General features: G+C 40.7%; 1 protein-coding gene across 2 annotated transcripts in view; it reads right to left on the reverse strand.

The window, feature by feature from the left end:
- The window catches only part of NID1 (nidogen 1), a 49503-nt gene that overhangs the window by 17271 nt on the left and 8117 nt on the right, over nucleotides 1-24115 (reverse strand). Inside the window, exons 5-12 of one of the 2 annotated variants that reach the window (XM_068676217.1) lie at nucleotides 23922-24071; nucleotides 22410-22661; nucleotides 21140-21340; nucleotides 19290-19535; nucleotides 18264-18407; nucleotides 16640-16768; nucleotides 13298-13441; nucleotides 12433-12555 (exon numbers count right to left, since the gene is read on the reverse strand). In XM_068676217.1, the coding sequence (XP_068532318.1) occupies nucleotides 12433-12555; nucleotides 13298-13441; nucleotides 16640-16768; nucleotides 18264-18407; nucleotides 19290-19535; nucleotides 21140-21340; nucleotides 22410-22661; nucleotides 23922-24071 (1389 nt within the window). The remainder of the gene's footprint in view (nucleotides 1-12432; nucleotides 12556-13297; nucleotides 13442-16639; nucleotides 16769-18263; nucleotides 18408-19289; nucleotides 19536-21139; nucleotides 21341-22409; nucleotides 22662-23921; nucleotides 24072-24115) is intronic. The other variant, XM_068676218.1, reaches the window with a different exon arrangement.

Genomic DNA, 24115 nt, shown 5'->3' on the forward strand with positions numbered 1-24115 from the left:
TACAGGAATACTGATGGAAGCTTTGAAGCATGTTCATATTGGAATGATCAAAACCAATCCCACAAACGCCTTGGTTATGCAATTAGCTCCAAAGAAAAGAGATTAGTCAACCAAATTAGTTTCCAAAATCAGAACCCTGTTTCTAGAAGGCAGAGTATATGATTTATTCTTTCTAAAAATCCAGACGTGCCAGCTGGTTGGAATAATCTACTCATAATGCTTACTCAGTCATACATTTCATTCAGAGTGCTTAAAAAACAAAAGATGGCTTAATTTTGCAAGCTTTAAGTTGTGTTAATTAACTGTCTGAAATGGGGCTAGCTATATTGCAGTCTGAAAGATGAGAGTCACAGAGTAAATAATGCTTTGTCAATCTAACAACACAAGTTAGACAAAACATACAGCAAGAATTGGCACATATTTTGGTCATACAAGGGGTACTTTGTAAGCCAGCTTTCAGACACAGACAGGGCTAGTAAGTTTCCTTTCCTTCAGTGCACCAGCCTACATGAGAAGGTTCCTTAGAGCTCCTCTAATATCCATACAGTAATATTTCATCTAGTTAAGACTTCAGTGATCCAGAACAATTAACACTAGAAGAGTTCTCTGGTCTCTTGACTCTTACAGGAGGAAGATTTCCTTTAACTTCACCAAGAACTAAGATCAAATAATGCTTAACTGCTGTAAACTGTGCCATTACGTCTACTACCACACCTGCTTGTAGCAGCTGGAAAATGAAGCATGCCTATTTCAAGGTTCTGTGACCTCCTCACTAGGTCAACTGAGCTCAGTAAAATCAACAAGTGACCCAACACAACAGTCAAATGGAAAGTTACTCTTCCTGGGAGACACTGCGTACATCATCCTCTAAAGATAGAGAGGCTTGTCTTGGAAAACGACAACCCATGAAAGCTGACAGTAGATAAGCAACTCAGCGTGAACACTGAGCTAAGTCCTGTTGGGGTTGTGAGGGAATAAGAATTCAGCATATACACAGGGAACAGCATGCAGGTATAGAGAAGCAAAGTTATTACTCTGTGGGATTAATAAAATGATTCAAGGAATAGTGGGTCCAACTCTGGTACCCAGAGTTTGAAAGGATAGTGAAAAATTGAAGCAGTGCACAGAAAGGAGCTCTGAGGAGAGAAGCTGTAGTGCAGAACAGAGAAGAAAGGCTGCTGAAGAAATGATGCTCCAGGGACCACAAGAAGTCACACTAGATACATTAAAGGGTGCACATCCTGAATTCAAGCTAAATGAATACCCTTTCTCAGAAAAATAAAAGTGCAATTAAATGTTTTCAGCATTTTTTTCCAGTTGTTTTTATCAACTGCCACTAGCAACACATAATTTAAAAGTCACCGAATATCATGGAACTAGAAAAAATGAACTGGAAATAGCACAGATACTAAAAGTTGACCATATGAAAAACATGCAACTACACTTTCCCAACATAAGCCAAAAAAAGGCATATGCAAACATTCAAAGTCTCTTTTGGTTATAAATGAAAGATCTCGTAGCAGCACTGCAGAAGATAACTTACGGATTTTTTCAAAAAAAAAAAATGGAGGCTGAGAAAATAGGATGAGAAACAGGGACAATATGGGTCTTCTTCCCTTCCACTCTGTAGGGGGGGTTGGCAGGGAGTCTGGTATGCTATATTAAATTCAATTAGCATTCAGAAATTTTTCAAGATCTGATATAACTACTCATACAGGTTTTCGCTCACAAGCTAAAGGCAGAAAAGTGATTTAAAACTGTGACCAGTATCCAACCAAAGAGTACTTGTTTATTTCTCATTCGGATCACTTTATTCCCCACGTATCACAAAGAGTTATGCTAGCACTATTAACTGCTGTTCTCAGACATTGCCAGAAAAGGAAGAGGAAAAACAAAACAACACACTTCCCTTTGTCCATTCACTTTGCATTGCAATCCTTCGCTTCCAGTGCTGCCCTGTAAGTGCATTTCTCGTGTGAAACAGATGGTGTGCAGAGGACCACTGAATGTCTCTTAATGGTCAGACCCCCAGTCCAATAATCTAGACTTGTGTCTGTTTAGTAAACAGTGTCTGGGGTCTGCAGGGGTAAAAACACTCAGACATCTGGTTTTTGAAATGGAAAAATGAAGCGTGAGGAAATAATGAAGTGCAGACATTCTTAATAGCTGTGAGCAGCGGGGCATTCCAGCATCGTTAACTCTTTCATTAACCTGCTGGTTTACTCCTACCACATCCACTCACATACAACTCAAATCCATTTTACTGGTTAAGCCTGCTTGCTACAAGAGGTGCTGTTCCCAGTGGTAAGGTTCCACATAATAATAAAGACACCATAAAAGCAAACAATTGTACACATTGTTCAGAAAAGGACAGGAAAAAGAACCGTATTTGGATGAATGAAACTTTCCATGCTGTTAATCACCAGGAAAGACTTCAGTGACTTGACTGAGGCTAATAAGATCAAAACCTTAGTGGGTAAAAAGGGAAGGAAAGCTCTCTAATAACATCTGAATACAATGGATTCTCTTCCGCAATCTCCATCCTGAAGCAACTTACTTCACAAATTGGGTACTAAAGTAAACTAAGCTGCTTTTTGCTAGGCTTCAGAAAGTATTTTGGTTCTAACTGCTGGCAGTGATTAGCATTTGGATATACCAATTTTAAAAGCACTAAAGCTTTAGCAATAAATGACATCCCAAGGGCAGCTATTGTTCTATTAACTTTCAAAGAAGGGAGGAGTAGCTAACTTTGTTACCACCACTGCCATTGCTACAGGCCAGCAAGGCAACACAGATGCTCTTGTGGGAATAGAAATGTTGTTTTTGCAGAGTTACATTGTTTAGAAGGAGGGAATGTGGTACTGAGATATGCTTACAGTGATAAGAAAGTTTAGCAGGCGACCTAGTAAAATGCAGACAACCAGTCTCCTTAGGACAATTAGGTGAAAATCACGGTATCAAGTCAAGTCAGATAAGTGAAGAAACATTACCACTTCAAACAGTAAAAATGTCAACAGAAATTTGAAATTTAACAGGCCGGCAACTGAAGGCCATGCATTGTTTGTGAAGCATCAGATAGATTGTGAACCTGGATTACCCACTCAGTGGGGAAACAGGGGAGGGTCCTGCCATCAAAAGGTATATAAACTGTGTTTTGGAACTAGTAGATGCGCTCTCTCCTGCTTGTGGGGCGCCCGCCATTGCAATCGCGAATAAATTACTACTTCACTGAGATCCTCGCCTGAGCCTAAGTTATTGGCTACGGAGTGTTTCTCACAATTTGGGGGCTCGTCCGGGATCCAGTCACCTACTGGGGAGCCCCACCGCCGCAGCAGCAGGAAGGCATGCCCCGCTGATTTCAGCGGTCCTGTGCATCGACGGTGGCGGTTCTGCGGAAAGCTGACAGAGGGCCCGAGACTGGTTAAAGAGGCAGGATCCGTGAAGTAGTGGGGAAAGGAAGAAGGTAGGCACTCCGGGTTTTTAAGAATCGATCCGGTAACTCTGTGCACAGACCAAGGTAAGAAATATTAAGTATTGCCTTGGGGGTCGGGTATCTGGTGTATGGTAAGCCCTTGCACGGGGAAGTGCTGGCACTACACCAGGGGAATCTGGTGTACGGTAATCCTTGCACGGGGAAGTGCTTGGAAGTACACCAGGGAATCTGGTAAACTCAGGTGTGCGGTAACGCTGGCACGGGGAAGTGCTTGGCGGTACACCCCCATCTTTCAGTACGTTGGTGTGTGGTACACTGCAGAAGGGAAAATTCTGTAGCACATACTGGCGAGGGTTAGGAAAGATGGGAAGTACGAGTTCCAGGGAATCTGGTAAACTCATAGGTGTGCGGTAACGCTGGCACGGGGAAGTGCTCGGCGGTACACCCCCATTTTTCAGTACGTTGGTGTGTGGTACACTGCAGAAGGGAAATTTCTGTAGCACATACTGGCGAGGGTTAGGAAAAATGGGAAAATATGAGTTCCAGGGGACAGGGAGATATCCCTGGGGGAGTGCCTACTAATAGTTCTTCCTGAAGAATTAAAAGAAATTGGAAACATAATCCCAAAATTAGAGGGATTGTAAAAGAAAAATAATTTAAAAAGGTTAAATATTGTGTATCAGTCTGGACAAAAGAACCAATTAAGGAAACAGCAGTATTTTGGCCAAAATACGGGTCTGATGAAAATTCAGGCTTTAAATTTATGTGTAAACAAGAAGATTCCTTTTTCAGAGAAGGAGCCAAGTTATGCTCCCTATAATCTTAATATTGAACTGGTGGCAGCAGCAGTCACTCCAGGAAGGGAGACAGGGACTGTAATTAACACTGTCCCTAAAAAAGTATCGTACCCTAGGCTCCGGCAAGAATTAGAACAAGGTAGAAGATATACTGAGAATTTTGCCTTCCCTGATACTAACAGTATTAACACTAACTGTGTATCCTCTTAGGTGAACTACCCCCCCCTCCTTACCAGCAGAGAGGTTAGGACTTTTAAGAAGGAGAGGAAGTCTTTATTTGAGGACCCCGACAGCCTAGTTGAACAATTAGACCAGTTCCTACGACCTGATTTATACTCTTGGGGGAGGGAATTATGTCTATAAGTATGTTGTTTACAGGGAAAGAAATGGGAATGATCAGGAGGAGAGCTGCTATACAAGAATGGGAAAGAGCTCATCCTCCAGGACCAGGGGTAATACCGGCAGGGCAGAAATACCCACTTGCCAATCCTGGCTGGAATAATAATAGTGTGCAACACAGAAATCATATGAGAGACTTGGGGTCAGAATGAGAAAGTACTTGGGGATAAGACCTGAGGACCCAGTAACCCAAGGGCTCTTGAAAGTTCATTGTGTGATTAAAGCCTGGCAAAATACGCAGAAAATGATTCAGAAGGTGGGGGGATGTAGTGAACAGTCACTGGGGGACCCTCCTGCGGGAGGCCTGGGAGGTGTGTGTCCGGAGGGGAGATAAGAAGGAAAAAAAAAAAAAAAGAGCGAAACTAATGGTATTGACAGTGCAGTGGGTAGTGAGACAGAGGGTTGGAGAAAGAGGAAGAAAATCTTCAGGGGGAGTCAGGGCCAGGATGGAAAGGAGAGGAAGAGAGATGAAGGAATGGCAGGCAAAGAAGGCTGCCTGTGTTGTGGCCTGAGTCCTAGCAGGGACAGGCTTTGATAAGATGTTTTAAGTGTGGCCAGGTTGGCCACTTCGAATAGGTATATCTGGAGTGGAAGAAGGAGGAAAGAAGGAAAATGGGATGAAATATGCTATGTTGATATGTTGTTTCGGTATCTTGGAGGGAAAAGGTATGGAATTAAGTTGGACCCTGACTGAGCCTTTGGTGCTGGTATTAGAAAAGTACAGGCTGGAGAAAGATAAAGGAAGTGTTAAAAGGGTTGCTGAAGGTGTTAAAGGAGTGGCATGTAGTATTTAACAGAGCTGTCTGAAGTTGAATGAGCAGGAAAAGGTGATGTAGGCATTATCTAAGTAACAGTCTAGAAGTTTTAGTATATTTGTATATTTGCTGTGGTGTTTGTTCAGTTTCCCAAGCATCGGGGAGGGGGGAACAGCCTGCTCCACCAGGGGCCTCTCCAGCGGCCGCAGGGGGGCTTCGGCTCCAGCGCCTGGAGCGCCTCCTCCCCCTCCTTCTGCACTGACTTAGGTGTCTGCGGGGGGGTTTCTCGCTCTCCCAACTGCTGTTGAGCAGCAGGCTTTTGTTTGTTTCTTTGTTTGTTTGTTTTCGTGGATGTGCTCTCACAGAGGCACGGACTGTATTGCTCATGGCTTGGCTCTGGGCGGCAGTGAGCCCCTTAGGGGCCGGATGAAATTGTCTCTTACCTGCCACGGGGAGGCTTCTGGGTTTTTCTCACGGGGGCTGCCACTGCAGTTTCCCACGCCCCCCACTCACAGCCCCCGAACCTTGCCATCAAACCCAATACACTGGGGAACAGCTAGGTCATTACTGACTTGTAAAGTATCAGGGATTAAATTAACTAATGAAACCCTAAAAAGTGATGGGGGCAGAAGGGGCTGGGATAACAGTGCCACTTTTGGGGGATACCAAGCTGAGACCAGGGGATAAAATGATCACTGGGTAATTATTGTATGTACCCAAGGCAGGGACTAACTTGTTGAGAAGGGATTTGATGATTAAATTGGGCATTCAAATAGTAAATTGTTAGACTGGAATAACAGTGTTATTAATGGAGTGCTCTCAGGCCCTTGAGAGCAAACATACATGTGTGTTCACCTCTGACTGGAAAGACCCTGAAATGGGGGCGGAAGCAACAATATAGGTGGACAAATTTATCCAATTTTACCTCGGGGGTTTACAGGGCCACCTATCCATTTGGGTAAATTCTAAAAAAAAAAAAAAATAATAATAATAATAATAATAATAAAAATAAAAATAAATAGATTTTGGAGCAATTACAACCTCCCAAGGAGGTATTAATGTTAACAAATACGTGGATCATTGTCTATTGTCAGGACAGGAGAAAAGAGTTGTGAAGAAAGCTACTAACAAGCTATTCAACTTTCTGGGAAAGCAGGGCTTGGGAGTATTGAAAAATAAATTACAATATGGAGAAAGAGAAGTCAGGTATTTAAGGCATCTAATGTCTGAAGGAAAACAGGATAAATGCAGAGAGGATTCAGGGAATTGTTGAAAATTAAGAAAGAACTAAAAAGTTTTAAAAGAAAGATTTTTTTAGGGAATCAGGAGCTATGAAGTCTGAAAGAAAATGGATACTCCTTGATGGGAGAGAAATGCTGAATAAAGTGATAATGAGGCAAATATTAACTGTTTTACATCAAAAGAGTCATTGGGAGGTGCAAGCAATGTGTGATGTTGTGCTACGAAAGTATGTCTGTATAGGAATATACACTTTAGCGAAGCACATATGTAGAGGATGTACCATATGTCAAAAGGTAAATAAAAAGATCTTCTGTAACCCATCTAGAGGGGGACGGGAGCCAGGGGTTTGACCTTTCCAAAGTATACAGGTAAATTTTACTGAGTTACTTGTTTGTCCTAATTGACCACGTGACTGGATGGGTGTAAAGCTTTACTGCAAGGGTTAAAGCGGGCCTTAGCGATTGAGTGGGATTTTCACAGCCCCTGGCACCCCTCCTCTTCTGGGAAGGTGGAGCTAATGAATCAGACATTAAAGAAGCAATTAACTAAACTAGTGTTAGAAACCCAACTTCCTTGGGTAAAATGCTTACTCCTACAGGTTTAAACAGCACCAAGAAAGGACATAGGAATTTCACCATATGAGATGCTGTTCAGATTGCCCTATCTGGGCAGAAGGGATGAGATACCACAATTCGAAACCAGAGAGTTTTCTTAAGAACTGTATTCTGGGGTTGTCCTCTTCTTTGTCATTTCTCAGGACCTGTGGGTTGTCAGCTCAAACCCCACCTTTGGAATTCCCCATTCACCACCATCACCCAGGAAAACGGGTCCTGATTCGGACCTGGAAAGAGTCAACTCTGGCCTGAATGGGAAGGACAATTACTAACCACTGAAACAGCCGTAAGAACTGCGGAAAAAGGTTGGACTCACTATACTCGAGTGAAGGCATCCGTCGACGCTAGTACCTGGGAAGCTGTTCCTACAAAAGACTTGTTGGAAGTTGAAATTGAATAGAAAAATCTCATAGTGGACTCTGAGCAGGATAAGAGCTTACAATTGTAAACTAACCTTTTATTTTCACAGGTAACTAACGACTGTGACTTGTGATTGAGAGAAAGAACAGACCTATAGCGAAATGCAGTGCTCCCAAGGGGGGGTTGTTATAGTAGTAGTGTACATCTTATTTTTTGTATCGATAATTATTTGGAAACCTAAGGTTTAAAAATAATGACAGGGAAAAATTGATTACTAATTTTGTTTTTAGTGATTCTAGGCCTCAGAGAAGGCCTTGGTCAATTGGCAACTTGCAAAAGGCATGACCAGATAATAGCAAAAACTGGATACCCCATCAAAATATGGGTGACTGTGACAGAGGGTTATGTACCACATTCTGTCACGTTTGATGTTTGTGAGGTGTTAGCTTGTGGAGATCTAAATGCCCAACGACAATTGAGCAGAGAGAACAAATAACTGGGAGAGACCCAACAGCCAGATTGAGAATAGCTGTATGGAAACAATCCTCTATTGCCATCAGAGAAAGGGAGAAACTCAAGGAGAAAACAGGAGAGAAAACAGGAAGCCCTCTGAAATGTGTCAGTTCAAACAAGGTATGAGGATGTGAATGCCTGGATAGAATGGGTCAAATATACCGTCCAGAGTCTCAACCGTAGCTACTGCTATGCTTGTGCCTCGGGATGACCGATTGCCCAGATAGAGCCTTTCCCATGGTGGTGGACCAAAGACTCCCAAGGGATGCGATGTATGATTGCATTGTACCAAGAAAAGACTGCCTGGGGAAATGAGGCCTGTAAGTCTCTCTTTGCTGTTCCTTGCATGATAACAGTATCACGGTTCCCCCTGCATTCTCTACAGCTATAGGTAACCATACAGCTTGCCTCTCACGGCAGGGTGTGAGTGCTACCTGGCATCTAGGAGAATTTGCCTTGTGCTACCAAGGACTTGATGGGAAACTGCTCAAGACTAGAGATCCCCAGGGCAGATCTCTGGTGGTACGGTGGAGGGAAGATCTTACGGTCCACCCTACCATCTAATTGGGAAGGCACTTGTGCACTTGTTCAATTAGCTATACCCTTCACCCTGGCATTTGAAAGAGAAACATCACAAATACCCAGAGGAAGTAAAAGAGGCTTAGGAATATCATTTGATGATAGAGTATACATAGATTCTATTGGGGTACCTAGAGGAGTTGCAGATGAACATAAAGCCAGAAATCAAATTGCTGCAGGGTTTGAGTCACTGTTCTGGTGGGTAACAATCAATAAAAATGTGGATTGGATTAATTATTTCTATTATAATCAGCAGAGATTCATCAATTATACCAAGGATGCGATGAGAGGAATCACTGAACAACTAGATGCCATCAGCAAAATGGCTTGGGAAAACAGGATAGCATTAGATATGATGCTCGCAGAGGAAGGAGGTGTGTTTGTGTGTGTAATACTGAGCAACCATTGTTGCAATCTTATACCCAACAATAGTGTCCCAGATGGCTCGGTAACAAGAGCATTGCAAGGGCTTACCACCCTTGCCAGTGAATTGGCAGAAAAAAAAAAATAATAATAATAATAAAAAAAAATAGGCATATTTGCAACATTGATCGTAGTTGTAGGAGTTTTGACAGCCATTGGTTGCTGCATTATCCTCTGTGTAAGAGGACCAGTACAGTGGTTAACTGAAACCGCACTATTGAAACAAATGACCATGGAGCCACCACCTTACTCAGATAAGGTGATAATGAGGAGATGGAAAGCAAAGAAAGCAAAGAAGAAGAAGTCTATCAAATTGCACCTTAGAGAAAGGTTTTGCAAAAATCAACAGTTTATAAAAAAAGAAAAGGGGGGAATTGTGGGAATAGAAATGTTGTTTTTGCAGAGTTACATTGTTTAGAAGGAGGGAATGTGGTACTGAGATATGCTTACAGTGATAAGAAAGTTTAGCAGGCGACCTAGTAAAATGCAGACAACCAGTCTCCTTAGGACAATTAGGTGAAAATCACGGTATCAAGTCAAGTCAGATAAGTGAAGAAACATTACCACTTCAAACAGTAAAAATGTCAACAGAAATTTGAAATTTAACAGGCCGGCAACTGAAGGCCATGCATTGTTTGTGAAGCATCAGATAGATTGTGAACCTGGATTACCCACTCAGTGGGGAAACAGGGGAGGGTCCTGCCATCAAAAGGTATATAAACTGTGTTTTGGAACTAGTAGATGCGCTCTCTCCTGCTTGTGGGGCGCCCGCCATTGCAATCGCGAATAAATTACTACTTCACTGAGATCCTCGCCTGAGCCTAAGTTATTGGCTACGGAGTGTTTCTCACACTCTGTCCCTTAGTCAAGGTTCAGCAAAAATGAGACTTACCTATAAAATTGGGGGGAGGGTGCTTTTTTGTTTTGTTTTGCCTTTTTTTTTGTTTTGGTTGGTTGTGTTGTTTTCTGTTTGTCTGTTTTTTGTTTTGTTTGTTTGTTTGTTTTACTCCTGCTCAGAGAATTTCGTGAACAGAACCAATTGATGCAAGTGTTTCTAAAGCACATCTTTTACTGGTAGTACAAAACCACATTAAAAAATAAAAACAATATTAACCAATTAACAAAACCTGGCCAATCCCCACCCACTAGAACAGTAGACACAACTAAACTCTCCAAAACATTTTTTTGTTACCATTAAATCCAGGACTTTGAGACATCCCCATTCAAGCTACATTTGTGTTGAGTATGGAAAAATCAAGAAGCATCCAGGATAAAGAGTAATAACAAGTTACTACAAAAATACTAGACTGTACTTAGCAGTTTAGTAGACACACTGTGAAAAGGTGTTTTTCCCGAAACAAATAAACAAAAAAACAACAACGCAAGTACGCTATCATATACACTCAGAAGAAATTAAATATGCCCTGATAGTAGAGCTAAATGGTTGAATTCAAGTAACAGCCTACCGAATCACAGAATGGTTTGGGTTGGAAGGGACATTAAAGATCATCTAATTCCATCCCCCCTGCCAGGGGCAGGGACACCTCCCACCAGATGAAGTTGCCCAAAGCCCCATGCAGCCTGGCCTTGAGTACTTCAAGGGATGGGGCATCCACAGCTTCTCGGGGCAGCTTGTTCAAGGGCATCACCACCCAAAATTACCAGCCTCAGCTACAAAGGGGAATGTGCCAGACATGAACGCAGTATTTCTGCCTCTGCAATTGTTCTTGAAGAACTGGAAGCTCCAAGGTTTTAATTTGCTTCAAGCTACTCACATCAAGTTTCTCCTCTATGAGTAAAAATCCTGTTTTTTATCAGCAAGTTCGTTGCTAAATATTTTAACATAGATCAGAAACACAGAGTAGTTCTACATTCATCTAGCACTAGAACAAAAATATGTATGGGCATTCATGCATCAAAAGTATGTTGAAAATAATATTGAAAGGCTCATGTACAGTTGCAAAAGCTTGAGCTTCAGAATTAAACTGTGCAAAACCTCCTACAATTTACCTATGACAGGAAAGTCTACAAATATCGGATAGTTTGACGTAATACATTCTGTTGAGTGCACGATGAAGCCATGCAAATATGATCTAAAACCAGGAATCACCTTGTGATTTTTTTATGCCTCTCCTATATAAGTTACCCTTTGCCTTTTTGTTTTGAGGCATTAGTATCATACCATGCAGAAGTGTCAGAACTTCAAATTAGGGAAGACAGTAGCAAAAGGAAAATAAGTTTCAGCAACACATCAGATAGTGATATTGTGTCATACAGACAAGCACTTTTAAGGCAGTACATTAATCGTTTAAAAAAAAAGCAAACAACTTTGAATCATCAAATACTTTGGACATCATTAAGACACAGTGCAGAAGCTGATTTATAAAGACAGATTCTCCTTCCTCAGTCATACTGCTTTTTTTTTTTTTTCCTTTGGCTACATGCCATTTTTACTCTTGGCTGCACATTTTGAGTTTCAGTCTATGCAGAGGTGCAGGGTGGTCTTTATCCCAACAGCAACAATCTCAGAAGCAGGGGAAGTGGGTTCAAGTGTACTCAAATGGTAGGCTTTATGTATTTCCTGGATGAAAGCACTCAACATTGTGCAAAAAATGAGTACTGTCACTGAGCTTTGTCATGCTTTTGAATTAAAGCAATCTCACAATGCTACGTTGTGCTTTACAGTTCCTTACTAAATACATACATTTTAGAATGCCTACAAGGTCAGGAGTTATGTACTTCAAGACCCAAACCACAGTGCAAGAACAGAAGTGTGGAAGGATAAAGAACCTTCTGCTAAATACAGAACTGGCTCAGTACAGAAACATTTAAGAGTTCAAAACTGGAGTTAGTCTTTCTGGACTCTCACTGGCTATACTCTGAATGTAGGCATCTAGATCTCAATGAATTGCAGATACGTTCATCTCATCCTTCACTTTTCTCCTGTAATGCTGCAAAGAATTTACATTACCAACAGCTCCATGTTTTATGATACATGACTACTGCATATGCAAAACAAAGTCAATCTGTTATCAAACCATCGCAAAAGGCAACTTCTAAAGATAGCATCAGCTTTGGGCTGAGAATTGCTTGGGGTAGACAAACAAAACCTGAAACAGGATACTGAACAAGAAAAGTGATAATAATCAAGATACAGACTTCAGCACAAACTTGATGCAATTCAGAACCTGAGAGACTTGAGAAAGAACAAAGTCCTCGGTGAGACAATTTGTTCTACAGAGAAGTCAAATGATCATACAACCTCCAATTTCCCAATTATATTCCCAGTCCAACTTTCAAGAACTGTAAAATTTTACCTCCTAATACACACTGGAAACCATCCCCACGATAACCTGCCTTACACTGGCAGCTGAAGGACCCAGGAGTGTTGTAGCAGAAAGCATCAGGATGACAGCGGCCCTGTTGACATTCATCCGTATCTGTAAAATAAAAGATCACTCTTAGATAAACACACCTCATGATGAAAAGTAGCTTACAAGTCAGAGTGAGGAATTAAAGTGCAAATCTGGCTTATTGGTTTCAGGCTTCTATTTTAGGACATACAACTAGAATTACAGACCTTTGGAAGAATACAGAAATGCAAAGAGGAAAAAAGCATGCATGTATTTTAGATTCTGCCTTTCGGGAAATCCCTCTACCATGCTACTCTGATGGGGAATTGGCACTGTTAATTCACACAGTATTAAATATGTTTCTTTCTCCATGTTTCTCAAGGAAAAGACTAAAAAACAAAGCAAAAGAGGTAGGATTTGGCCAGCAAGGTTTCCAATATGTTTTTAGGTAAGGCTGCTCTCCCACTACACTCCAATTGACATGAAGCATGGAATAACATTTTCTCAGACTCTGAATTCTGAGCACTATGTGATTCCCTCTTAGTAACATAAACCAATACAGTTCAAACTCCAGCAGATGAGGATCTCATCTCCTAACTGCAGCTGCTGCAAAAATTGCAGCTACCTCATCTCGGACTACCAGTAGTACAAATATTGAAGAGTGAATTCAAAAGTGCAGGCAGAAAAGAACAAGATCTTTTGGTGCTTGCCTGCAGGACTCAAGCTACAAACTTTCCTATTGTAAATCAGAAGTAACTATAGGAGATAGCAGTGACCAGCCAAGTTGTGCAATGAAGTGCAAGAAAACACAACAAATTGTGCTACCCACCCTCACAGGCACGCCCGTCTCCAGAGAAGCCAGGGAGGCACGTGCAGATGTAGGCAGAGCCACCCGTGTACACACACTGAGCACGCTGAGGAATGTCGCAACCATGCGTGCCTGTCTGACAGTGGTTTACGGCATATTCAACAGCTGCAGGTTAGACGTACAAGAGAGTGAAAGTTTGAATTTTCCTCCACAAGGCTGAAGCTTGTAATACATTTGCAGAGAGAGAAGAACAGCTGTGAAAGCACAGAGAATAGAAAGGAGACAAGGACACTGAGTTTTGCTTTGGGGGCTGTTGTTGTTTTCCCCCCCCCAAGACCTTCCCTTTCACTGATGTTAAATCTTATTAATGTTTCATAAGTGACATAGTGTCTTCTAGCACCTCATAAATGCTTGTTAATGGGGAGCAGGGGAGAAAGGCTACCACAGCCATAGATCCAAATATCCATACCAGTTTTGTTTATCAACAGGAGTCCTCGCTGAAGAAATGTAAGGAATCTCACAAAGGCACCTCACATGTTAGCTGAGTAGCCAGTTCACTGCGCTGGGAATTATTAGATATCCTGCAACACTAACCTAGCACTGACCCAGGGCTGTCATCACTTGGCTACGGATAGGAGCCGTGACTCATTTAATAAGAGATAAACACATCTGTCAACTATTGGAGAGATTTTGACCAACTGTGGCAGCTGGGGCCAGTCCTGCAGCTTTCCACAGCTTTCTCAACGTTGGCAGCCGTGACTGTGAAGGCACTACAACACTTCTTATCAAAATATACTCCAGGTAAGGCAGAGTTTCAGCGGCTCTCTCTTATGTCTAAGAAGAGGAAAAGAAACCATGATATTTAAAAAAATAAAGAGGCAAAATACTACAAAAATGTTGTATACATTTATATATGTGAAGTACACAAGTTTGCAGCGTGCACATCTAGGAACAGACTTCCAGCTGCTGTAACAGAGTTCACCAAGGCTTTCTTTATGCAGTTCTTCCTAGGAACTTACAGGGGACCAACACCACACTCCACAGCGCTCCTTTCATCGCAGTACACAGATGGAAACTACCACAGTACCGGCAGGGAAAAAAAAAAATAAAATATGCCATCATAGCCAGATCTGAAAACAGGCATTTTCTTCGTTTCTCTGGAGGAGATGACACCACTGTTAGAATAATTTCTATCTGTTCTGCTTGATGAAGTAATCTCTTAAGCATTTAAAATGCTTAATTCTAAAGTTTTAGAGCTAGAATTTCTAGGGAGTCCCTAAGTCCTCCTATTCCTCGGTGGGAAAATAGGACAGGATTCACTTACAACTCTCCTTAAGCCGTTCAGTGAGTCACACAGCTGGTATGAAAAAGCTGCTATTCCAGAAAAGCCGAGGCAGAGTGGGTAGCCCAGAGTAAGCCACACAACCACAGAGAGGGTAGCTGTTGCCTTTTCTGAGGTTCAGGCTGTCCACAGGCGGTAAACCCATAGACAGGGGAACAAGATTACCATGGCATTTATTTTCACTCTGTTGGGAAACAACAGATCATCCTCCCCCCCTCGATCTTATGGGTGCCAAATTTCTTTTCAATTGAAGGAAGGGATCACACTGAAGTCCTTCAAGCTGGGTAAGGAGCCACTTGGCACTTGTTACAAGTGTGACACATCAGCTTCATGGAAAAGTGGTAGAGTGAAATCAGCAAGGCCATGGCTGGAGGAAGGAACATTCAATTTCAGGTCAAGGTGCCTATAGGGTATCAGTGATTATAATGGAAAGAATATAAAGCTGCGCTTCCATATCTGACCACACTCATTCCTGTGTCATAGAAAATTACTTTTTTCCACATGTTCTGCAGGAAAAGGATACGCTCCATGTACACTGAGTGGGCTTGAATGGTAATTCCCACTGGACAAATAAATGGGGCTTGTGACTGGCTGGATGGCTGCACTCAAAGAGTTATGGTCAATAGCTCCACATGCAAGTGGAGATCAGTAATGAGCAGTGTTGTTCCTCAGGGGTTGGTTTGGGGACTTGCACTGTTTAATTTCTTGGTCAGTGACATGGGTCAGTGGGATAGAGTACACCCTCACCAAGTTTTCCAATTACACCAAGCTGCATGGTGCAGTCAGCATGCTGGAGGGAAGGGACTGGACAGGCTTGAGAGTGTGCCTGTGAGAACCTCACAGAGTTCAACACAGCCAAGCACAAGGTCCTGCAGCTGGACCCAGGCAATCCCAAGCAAAAATACAGGCTTGGCAGAGACTGGATTGAGAGCAGCCCTGACAAGAAGGACCTGGGGGTGTTGGTTGATGAGAACCTTGACATGAGCCAGCAACGTGCGCTTGCAGCCCTGAAAGCCAACCGTATCCTGGGCTGCATCAAAAGTAGCATGGCCAGCAGGTCGAGGGAAGCGATTCTCTCCCTCCGCTCTGCTCTCAAGACCCTACATGGAGCCCTGCATTCAGCTCTGGGGCCCCAGCACAAGGAGGACATGGAAGCATTAGAACAAGTCCAGAGGAGATCAAGAAGAACAAAGGACTGGAGCAGCTGAAGCAATGAAGACAGGCTGAGGGAGTTGGGGATGTTCAGCCTGGAGAAGAGAAGTACCTAAAGAGGACCTGCAGCAAAACTGGGGAGGAACTCTGTTAGGGAATGTAGTGACAGGACAAGGGGTAATGGTTTTAAACTAAAAAAGGATAGATTTAGATTAGATAATAAGAAGAAATTCTCTTCTATGAGCGTCATGAGGCACTGGAACAAGTTGCCTAGAGAAGTTTGGATCAGCACAACCAATGATAAGAGAACATGCAGTTTTTCTTTAAGATGCAATGGTTTGTCCCTTGATATCAGGTACGGAGACCAAAAAAGACAAAAAATATTATTGTCAATTAGCTTTAACAAAGAAACAAAACTTCAAATCCAAAAAAGCAAAAGGTGCAAGACAACAGAAAATAATTTACAGCCACGGTGAGAAAAAGCAGTACCTCATTTTGAGAGTGAGACACTGACATAAAGACAAATTAGTAACTGCTCACTTCAATTTTTGTTCTTTTACAAATTGGAATTTTAGTTCTATGTGAAATCTACAACTAAGTCACAGTACAAAAAAGACAGAAGCATTCCATAAATTTTCCATTTGGAAACATTTTGATTGGGGAATTTTTATGAGACGGAAAGAAAATACTTCAGGCACCTTCTTCAGTTACCTAATGGATTGTAGTTACTAACTGCAGAACAAACCCCTAAATTCAATCCATGTTAGAAGCCAGCATGTATCCTAGAAGGTGCATTCTGTTTCTGTGAGACAAATCACAGCCTGAAAGCCAGTGTTTTAATCAGTGTTTTTAAGAAATCTGAAACTCACCAACACACGTCTGCCCATCTGCTGCAAACTGGTATCCATCTACACACTCACATCGGTACGTTCCTGGCTGGTTATTGCAAACTGCATTGCTGCCACATAGAGCTGGTTGCTCTGAACATTCATCAACATCTAGAATATTATAAGGATTCACATTATTACAAATATGCATTTAATACTGATACCAAAAAAAAAGCAAACTGTGCAACTGTTAGCAGGCTTGAGTATTTAATCCACATCTTGGATAGACCACACATCTTAGAAGGTACTGGTAACCTGAAAATCATTTTCAGGTAACTGTGGCCTCAGCTAAACTGCACAAAAACAAAACCTGAAGAGATTCTATAGTGAAGTAATAAGAGGAAGGCCTGGAAATCACAGAAGGAGGAAAAACTGCAAAAGAAAACACAGGCTACAAGGTGACCAGCAGCAGTGATGGCTACTTGGAAAGCAGAACTTTAGGAAAGACCCCTCCTGTAGTTATCCATATACTAAAACCTAATGCATTAAAAAGAACTTGCTTAAAGACAGAAAATGGCAAATAAACAATTGATATGCACTATTAAGTTAAAATATGGAGTAAACTAAAACTGGGGATATAACCTTTACACTTGATCTAAAATGTGGTTTTGACCTTATATACAGTAACTGGTTTATATGCCAGAAGCTTTCAATTAAATTCAAAAGCTCACTGTTTACTTATATTAATATACATACACATAAAAGAGGTAAAGATCACAAGTTCAGAAGCTAAAGTGACCTAATATTTTACCGAACTGAACAGCGTAAGTCACCAACTGGAGTTTAGTTCAACTTAAGAGCATGTCTGGAAAAAATCATTTTTTTTTAAAGTAAGCAGGAGGCCTCTCTGAAGTTTCTACTATGACCTGGGGCAAGCAAAATAGATTGAAATATGGAAAAGAAGGAAACTTCATACTGCAAATCAATCTAACTGTCAACCTAACAACACGTTTCATTGACAAGAAGATAATCAAGTAAAGACATGGAGCTTTCAACTTTTTCAGCAGCTCTTACAAAGCATCTCAGAAACCCATCAAATGTTACAAAGAGAAGATCTTAGGAAGCAGAAACACTGCACACAGTAGCAAGACAAAATCTTCACTAGAGAGCAAAGACAAAGATAATGCATCTTTAAGCATTTCATTCCTGAATCCTAAAGACTTGGACAGAAGGAATTTTCAAAGCATATCTTAAAAAAAAGAATATTTCAATGGGCTCCATGTACCTGTGCTCTGTATGCATGTTACACATGCAATTCCTCATTGCCCTCAAGAACTTTTAACTTAGCTGACTCATTTTAACCAGACTTTGTAGAACAGTACATTTCTCACAGCTAAGTTCCCACAAGTTTTATGAAAAGAGTAACTACGTAAGATGCTAACAAAACATACCCAGGTTTGATTCTCCAAAACAGTCAGTTAATCTATCATTTAATTACACAGACTTAATCAGATCGGTCAGTTACCCCAGCATCCCTCTAACCAATTGCTCCCCAAACCAGCCTCTTAGGTTGGTTCATCCTGACCCCTCAAACCAAGGGTCTATAAGTTCCAAGCTAACCAAATTCTACGTTAGCTGTCATTTTGAAATGAAAATATTCTGTTACCATAACAAACGTTTCCATCTCCACGGAAGCCAATGGAACATTCACAGACGAAACGATTTCCAGTTCCTGGACGACATATTGCGTTGGTGTCACAATTATGGGTACCCGTGTAGCAGGGATTCCGGTTAATATCAGCAGAACCATCTGACAAGAAAGATCACATTCAGACATAAGAACACTACCCAAATAGTAAGACTCACATAAGGCCCAGAAGGAGTTTGCTTTTAGCATACATTAAACAAGAAAAAAGCATGCTTTGCACTAAGAAGGAGACTTGCAGGAGATATGCAGGACATGAAATCTCAAATGACAGTAACACCTGTATTCCTTGTAACTTCTGCAAAGGACTGTTGAGTCTTTTTTTTTTTAAATGCTTCTTCCAGCCACTAGCCTAGACCCAAAGCGTGATTAACATATTGTTTTGTTCACTTAAGTTAGTAGAACTTTATTTTTGGAACAAACAAAAGTGAGCATACTCCTTTCTGTACTTATCTGACATGCATTTACAAATTTCTCCTTTTTTTCTCCTGATATTAGCACATAGACACTTGGACTGTTCTAGAAAGTACATTCCATAGGCTTTCTACCTTACAACTAAGGTGTCTTGTTTCAAGATAAACTATGGAAACTTTTTTTTTAATGGTAGATCTTACTCCCCTCTTTTAACCTTTACTCTGACAATATAAAAAATCATTAAGAGAAGAACTATGCATTAGCTAAGGAAAAATGACATCCCATGTATCTAAGCAGCAATAGATTGAAGCTAGTATTTTGAGAGTATTTCAAGGAATTAGATGCACACTCCACTCAATTTCAAAACCAGATAATTACTTAAATAGCATTCCCCAAGTAAAAACACAAACTTTCAACAGTCCCATTTCTATTCTTAATTGATGGGCCCAGATCTGGTGACTAACGCAAATAATTTAATTCATTAATGCCCAATTAATGCAGGCTAAAACAACGTAAAAGCATGCTTTTAATTACTCACAATAGAGGGAAAAAAGATTTCTAATTTGTACATACCACTGATTGGGCCGATGGAATTACTCATAGCGTATCGCAGAATTTGCTCATCTCTGTTATACAGGACAAATACACTGTCCACTGAGAGCTGCTGAGTAGCAGAAGTAGCATGTAAGGACTCATCATGAATGCATTCGTCAAAGGAGATGGTCTGTCGCCACTGATAGGCACCTGTGTATGTGGAAGCAACCCCATCCCTTTCTGGCTCTGTCACTGTGTACTCTCTGGTGGATGAGGAAGTGATCACTGCAGAATGGCAACAAGAACATTGATCAGAAAAGAAATCACAAATGCTCTGCCCAAATAGCATCTGGACATATTCCCATACAAAGGAATAGGTACTTGATGAGGTTTGTTCTGTTCTCAGTGCAGCATTCAGGGACAAGACATATAATTTGTCTTGATGTAATTAAAAATAGAACTTAATTTTGTGGGCTGCCAGGTAATGAAAAGAAAAATTAACTCTGTGTCATGGTTTCTAAAGAAACTCAAAAGTTTCTTTAGATGAACCTGCATAATGGATTTATAAGCCAAGAAGAGCCTCATCACCAGCACCACACTACATCCACTTTAAGTTCATTGACATCTACTGGTCTTAGATTTTGACAGTCCTGAAGATGACATGTCTGAGAGCCCTTGTACACTCCACAGCAGTTTTCCATGTTGTGAAAAATTCTGACCATAATTCTTCAAAGCAGATCTAGACTTGCAGATCCTCCCACCTACAGAAAGTTTCTTCAAATTCCACTAGTCTTCAAACAGACAGCACTATATCAATCCATTTACAACAGTTGGCAAAATCTGGGTTTCTGCTGTTTAAATAATGGTCCATCAGATATGCCATAGGACAGCAGAAGGACAGCTATTTGGTTGCTAGTAAATTAAACCCAGCCTGAAGGATGCCTCCTCCCAGGTGAAGCAGCAAGAGGGGCTCTGCACTGGATACCAATGCCAGGCACCAGCAGACAGTGCAGCAATGATTTAACTACACCACTTTCAGCTATCTCTAGCAATCAAAGTGTGCAAGTACCATCGGAGCAAAGTGCTGTCTCTCTAAAATCCAGATTCACTTGGGAAGCAGTATGTGGTACCTAAACCCCTTTACTGCTCTTTTGAGTCTGGGTTGTCTGGCCACAACCTCACTTTCTTTATTATGGATGTCTCAACCCAGCAAAAACAAAGGATTATCCCAATGTAAATGGTGAAATGAATGGATCTCTTACCAAATCTCAGAGTCTTACAGAAGGAAGTAAGAGAAGTACTGAAGAGACAATGGAGAAAACTGCTAAGGGAATTAAGAGCCTCCTAACTTCCTGGTCAGTTGTTTAAATTCAGCTCAAATACTGACCAATGCTTGTTACTATCAGAAGGCATGGTCATTGAAGTGTAGCTTAACCGATACATACTGGTAAATTACTGGTTTGCATGGTCTCATTAGACAAGAGCAAAGCCCATTTAATGACAACATTACTTCAAATAGGTCTACTAATAGGTATACCAGTTTGGCTCCTACTGGAGAGCTGTGGACCCTACAAAAAGCTTTGCAATTGCTATGACTGTCATTGGCAGTATAAAAATAAGAACAATAAAAAAGGGAACATCAGTGGAAACAACAGTTGAAAGTTAAATTCAGTTTTTTCCAATAAAAATATGAAAAATATTTGCATTGTCGCACTCAAAATCCACCTTCTTTTGTGTCCCACTCCTAAGAGGTAAAAATTAACTTTCTGTAAATAAAGGTCGTAAGCACACACTTCAAGAAGGTAATAAAATCATGTTATCCAGATTGTCTTTCTCTCCACAATGAGAAATGTGCACTTACGTATCATTTCCTTCTTAGGAAAACTTACCAGAACTAGAAGTGTGATAGAGTTCAGTGTATGGTTCAATATGAACTGATGCACCAGAGGGGATCTCAGGTATTCTGCCCTCCATTTCTGTGCTGATAGTAAGGTGACCATGCTCATCAATTCCACTGAATTTCTGCTTTATAACCAGCTTCTCATTATTGCCAAGAAAAGTAACTTCTGTTTGCCGTGTAAACTCGCCACCTGTAGAAACAGTATCAGTCAGGCCACTTTGCACTGGTTTCGGAAGGCTTCTATTTGCCATAACCTCTTGTACCAGATAATAAAAATAACTATTTTCTGCAAGCAAGCTTTGATGTGGCACAATTAACATTTTGGGTCCCTAGAAAAATAACTTCCAGAAGTATATCGATACCTGAAACTTTCACTTCTTAAACACAGAACATGCTAAACTGCAAGTAATCCCAGTGAAGCATTAAAACACAGGAGAATGAAAATCAACCAAACAACCAAACACATGTTCAGACAAAGCTAAAAATATTCTGTCTTATCCTATCAGTTAAAGTAGTACATGAGTTGTACATTTTAGAGAATATATCCATTAGGAACACAGTCAGTTCAAAATAAAATCCCACACATCTGTTTCTAAATCAAAACCAAGTAAAACGTATGTTTTAAATTATGGAACAAACTTCAAGTACACAATATCAAAAAAAAAATCCCCAAATAATAAGTTAAGTTCATAGTGCAGGGCTGTAAGGGATAAAATTTAAAAAAGAAACACATGTTCTTCGAGAACAGATTGGACCTACAGCTTGAATTCATGTGCACAAACAAGTAGATAAAGCCTTGGACACTTATGAAAAGCTGTAATTGTGAGCTGGGGTTTCCTTCAAGTTAGCAAAACCATTTGCCTCTGATGTAGCATTTGCTTCCATTACGAAATTCAGACCTTCACTAGGTCAGATTTTCATTGTGTTTTGCTTCATTGGCACAATCAAACAATTAATATTAGACTTCACATACATGTAGGGGCAGGTGTTTTTTTTCCAGCAGCTCGTTACACTTTAGTGCCAGAAATGAGATACTTTTTAATAATCTTTCTTGTACAGGAATTGGCCAATCCATTCTTCTCCAAGAGACTTACATGCTTGTGCACGAGTTGTAAAATGAAATGGCCAATATCTAAACAAGACGTTTATAAAGCAACCAATTTTCAGCTCAGAATAAATAGATTTTCATCCTATATTGCTTCTAGATACACATTTTTTAACTCAAGACAGAGGAATAAATATTTTAAATTAAAAGTTACCAGTAACGCTGAATCCATTTTTATATCCTTGCTGTTCCACAGCAAACATCCATCCTATTATACCTCCAATAGAGGCAAGAGGCAATAAAGAATACCCCAAGGTCTCTGGGATAGTGCTGATAGCAGTGTAGGCACGTCCTTGGTTCATCACAACGTAGGAGTGAAGATCAGTGTTCTCAAACGTAACTGGCACGGGGTTATTTCCTACAAAGATTCTTCCTTTGACTTTCCCATTGACTCTCTGAGGGGAACCTGGCAAATCAATGCAAGGCATCAGAACAAAATGACAGTTCTCAAATACTCTGCAAGGAATGAGTTCAGAGCATGTGCTATGTTCAAAGATATTAGCATCAAACTGAATGGCAAACAAATGCTCACTGAATTCAAATGACAGGAAACTGCACAGAAGCAGTATGTCAGTTTGCTTACAAGTGTATTGTCACTTTACAGATTACTAACCAGTCAAAATTGCCTAAACAGATGCCCTTTACCCTCATTAACAATTTTTCCTCCAAGGACAACTCCACAAACAGACTCTGCTGTTGCAGGATCTTTGACAGTAAGTGGCACTTCACTTTTTCACTTGAATATCACATTTCATATCAATTTCTAGTGAAAGTAAATTTGCTCTTTCCACTGGCTGACACTCCTAGGTGTTCAGAGTCATCTGACTATTGACCTTCAGATAAAATTTGTTTTGAGACTGTGTCTTAGAGTAGTTACTTTGATTTACCACTTTTATACTATATACATTATCCTAAATACACTCAAATTCAAGTTGCATTACCATCAGATGCTTTTTTTTTCTTCCTTCTGGAAAACTCAGTTTTATGAACTGGAAACTGAGTAGTAGGTTTTACTTTCTTGCCTTATACAACACAAAGTTTGCAGTCAGCTATTTCAGTTGTTGACATGCATCTATACTCTGAGTCAAGTCACTATGAGGATTACAAGTGTGTACATAAGAAATTCCTTTATGGATCCTACACAGGAACAAAGTTTAAACGGGTATCTAACAAAAATCTGGCAGATTAGCCCCTTAGTAAAGGAGCTTAAGAGTCAGACAAAGAGGAGCCATGCTCTTCACTTTGATGATCAGAGCTCATTTGTTCATCCCCTTTAGACCATCCATTTCTAGAGCGGGGATCAAATCAAGTTATGAAACTCTGGAACTTCGCAGCTACTTCTAGCAGTAACACTGGATGCTGTGCTATCTATTAAATTATGTTAGTTACATAAGAAATTGCTAGAAAGTCATCATAAAATGCGTAATTCGTATACTTAACCACCTAAAACGATTTGCTCCGTTTAGAAACAAAAACACCATCTTAGAAAGCATAGCTTACTTAAAATACCTTTTAAGCTTACTTAAAATACCTTTTAAAACATCTCTAGTGGTAAGCTTTTCAAGAAACATTTAACCATGTCTTCTTTAACTTTTGAAAATAGGTTCTCATTCAAGCATGCCACGTGCAATTGCCTCATATGCACCCAATTTTCAAAAAAAGTTACCTTCTGCTACACATTGTCTGCCATTTCCTTTGTAACCAGCAATGCAACTGCAACAAAATCCATTGGGGTAATCTCTGCAAATAGCATGAACAGAGCACTGGTGGCGATTGTTAGCACAGGTCTGTTGGACATCTGTGTGGTAGCGGAACACTGCAGAAAATAAGACCAGACACTCATTCTTTTTGCAATTACTA

Source organism: Anas acuta, chromosome 3 (assembly GCF_963932015.1).
Source record: "Anas acuta chromosome 3, bAnaAcu1.1, whole genome shotgun sequence".
NCBI classification, from domain to species: Eukaryota; Metazoa; Chordata; class Aves; order Anseriformes; family Anatidae; genus Anas; species Anas acuta.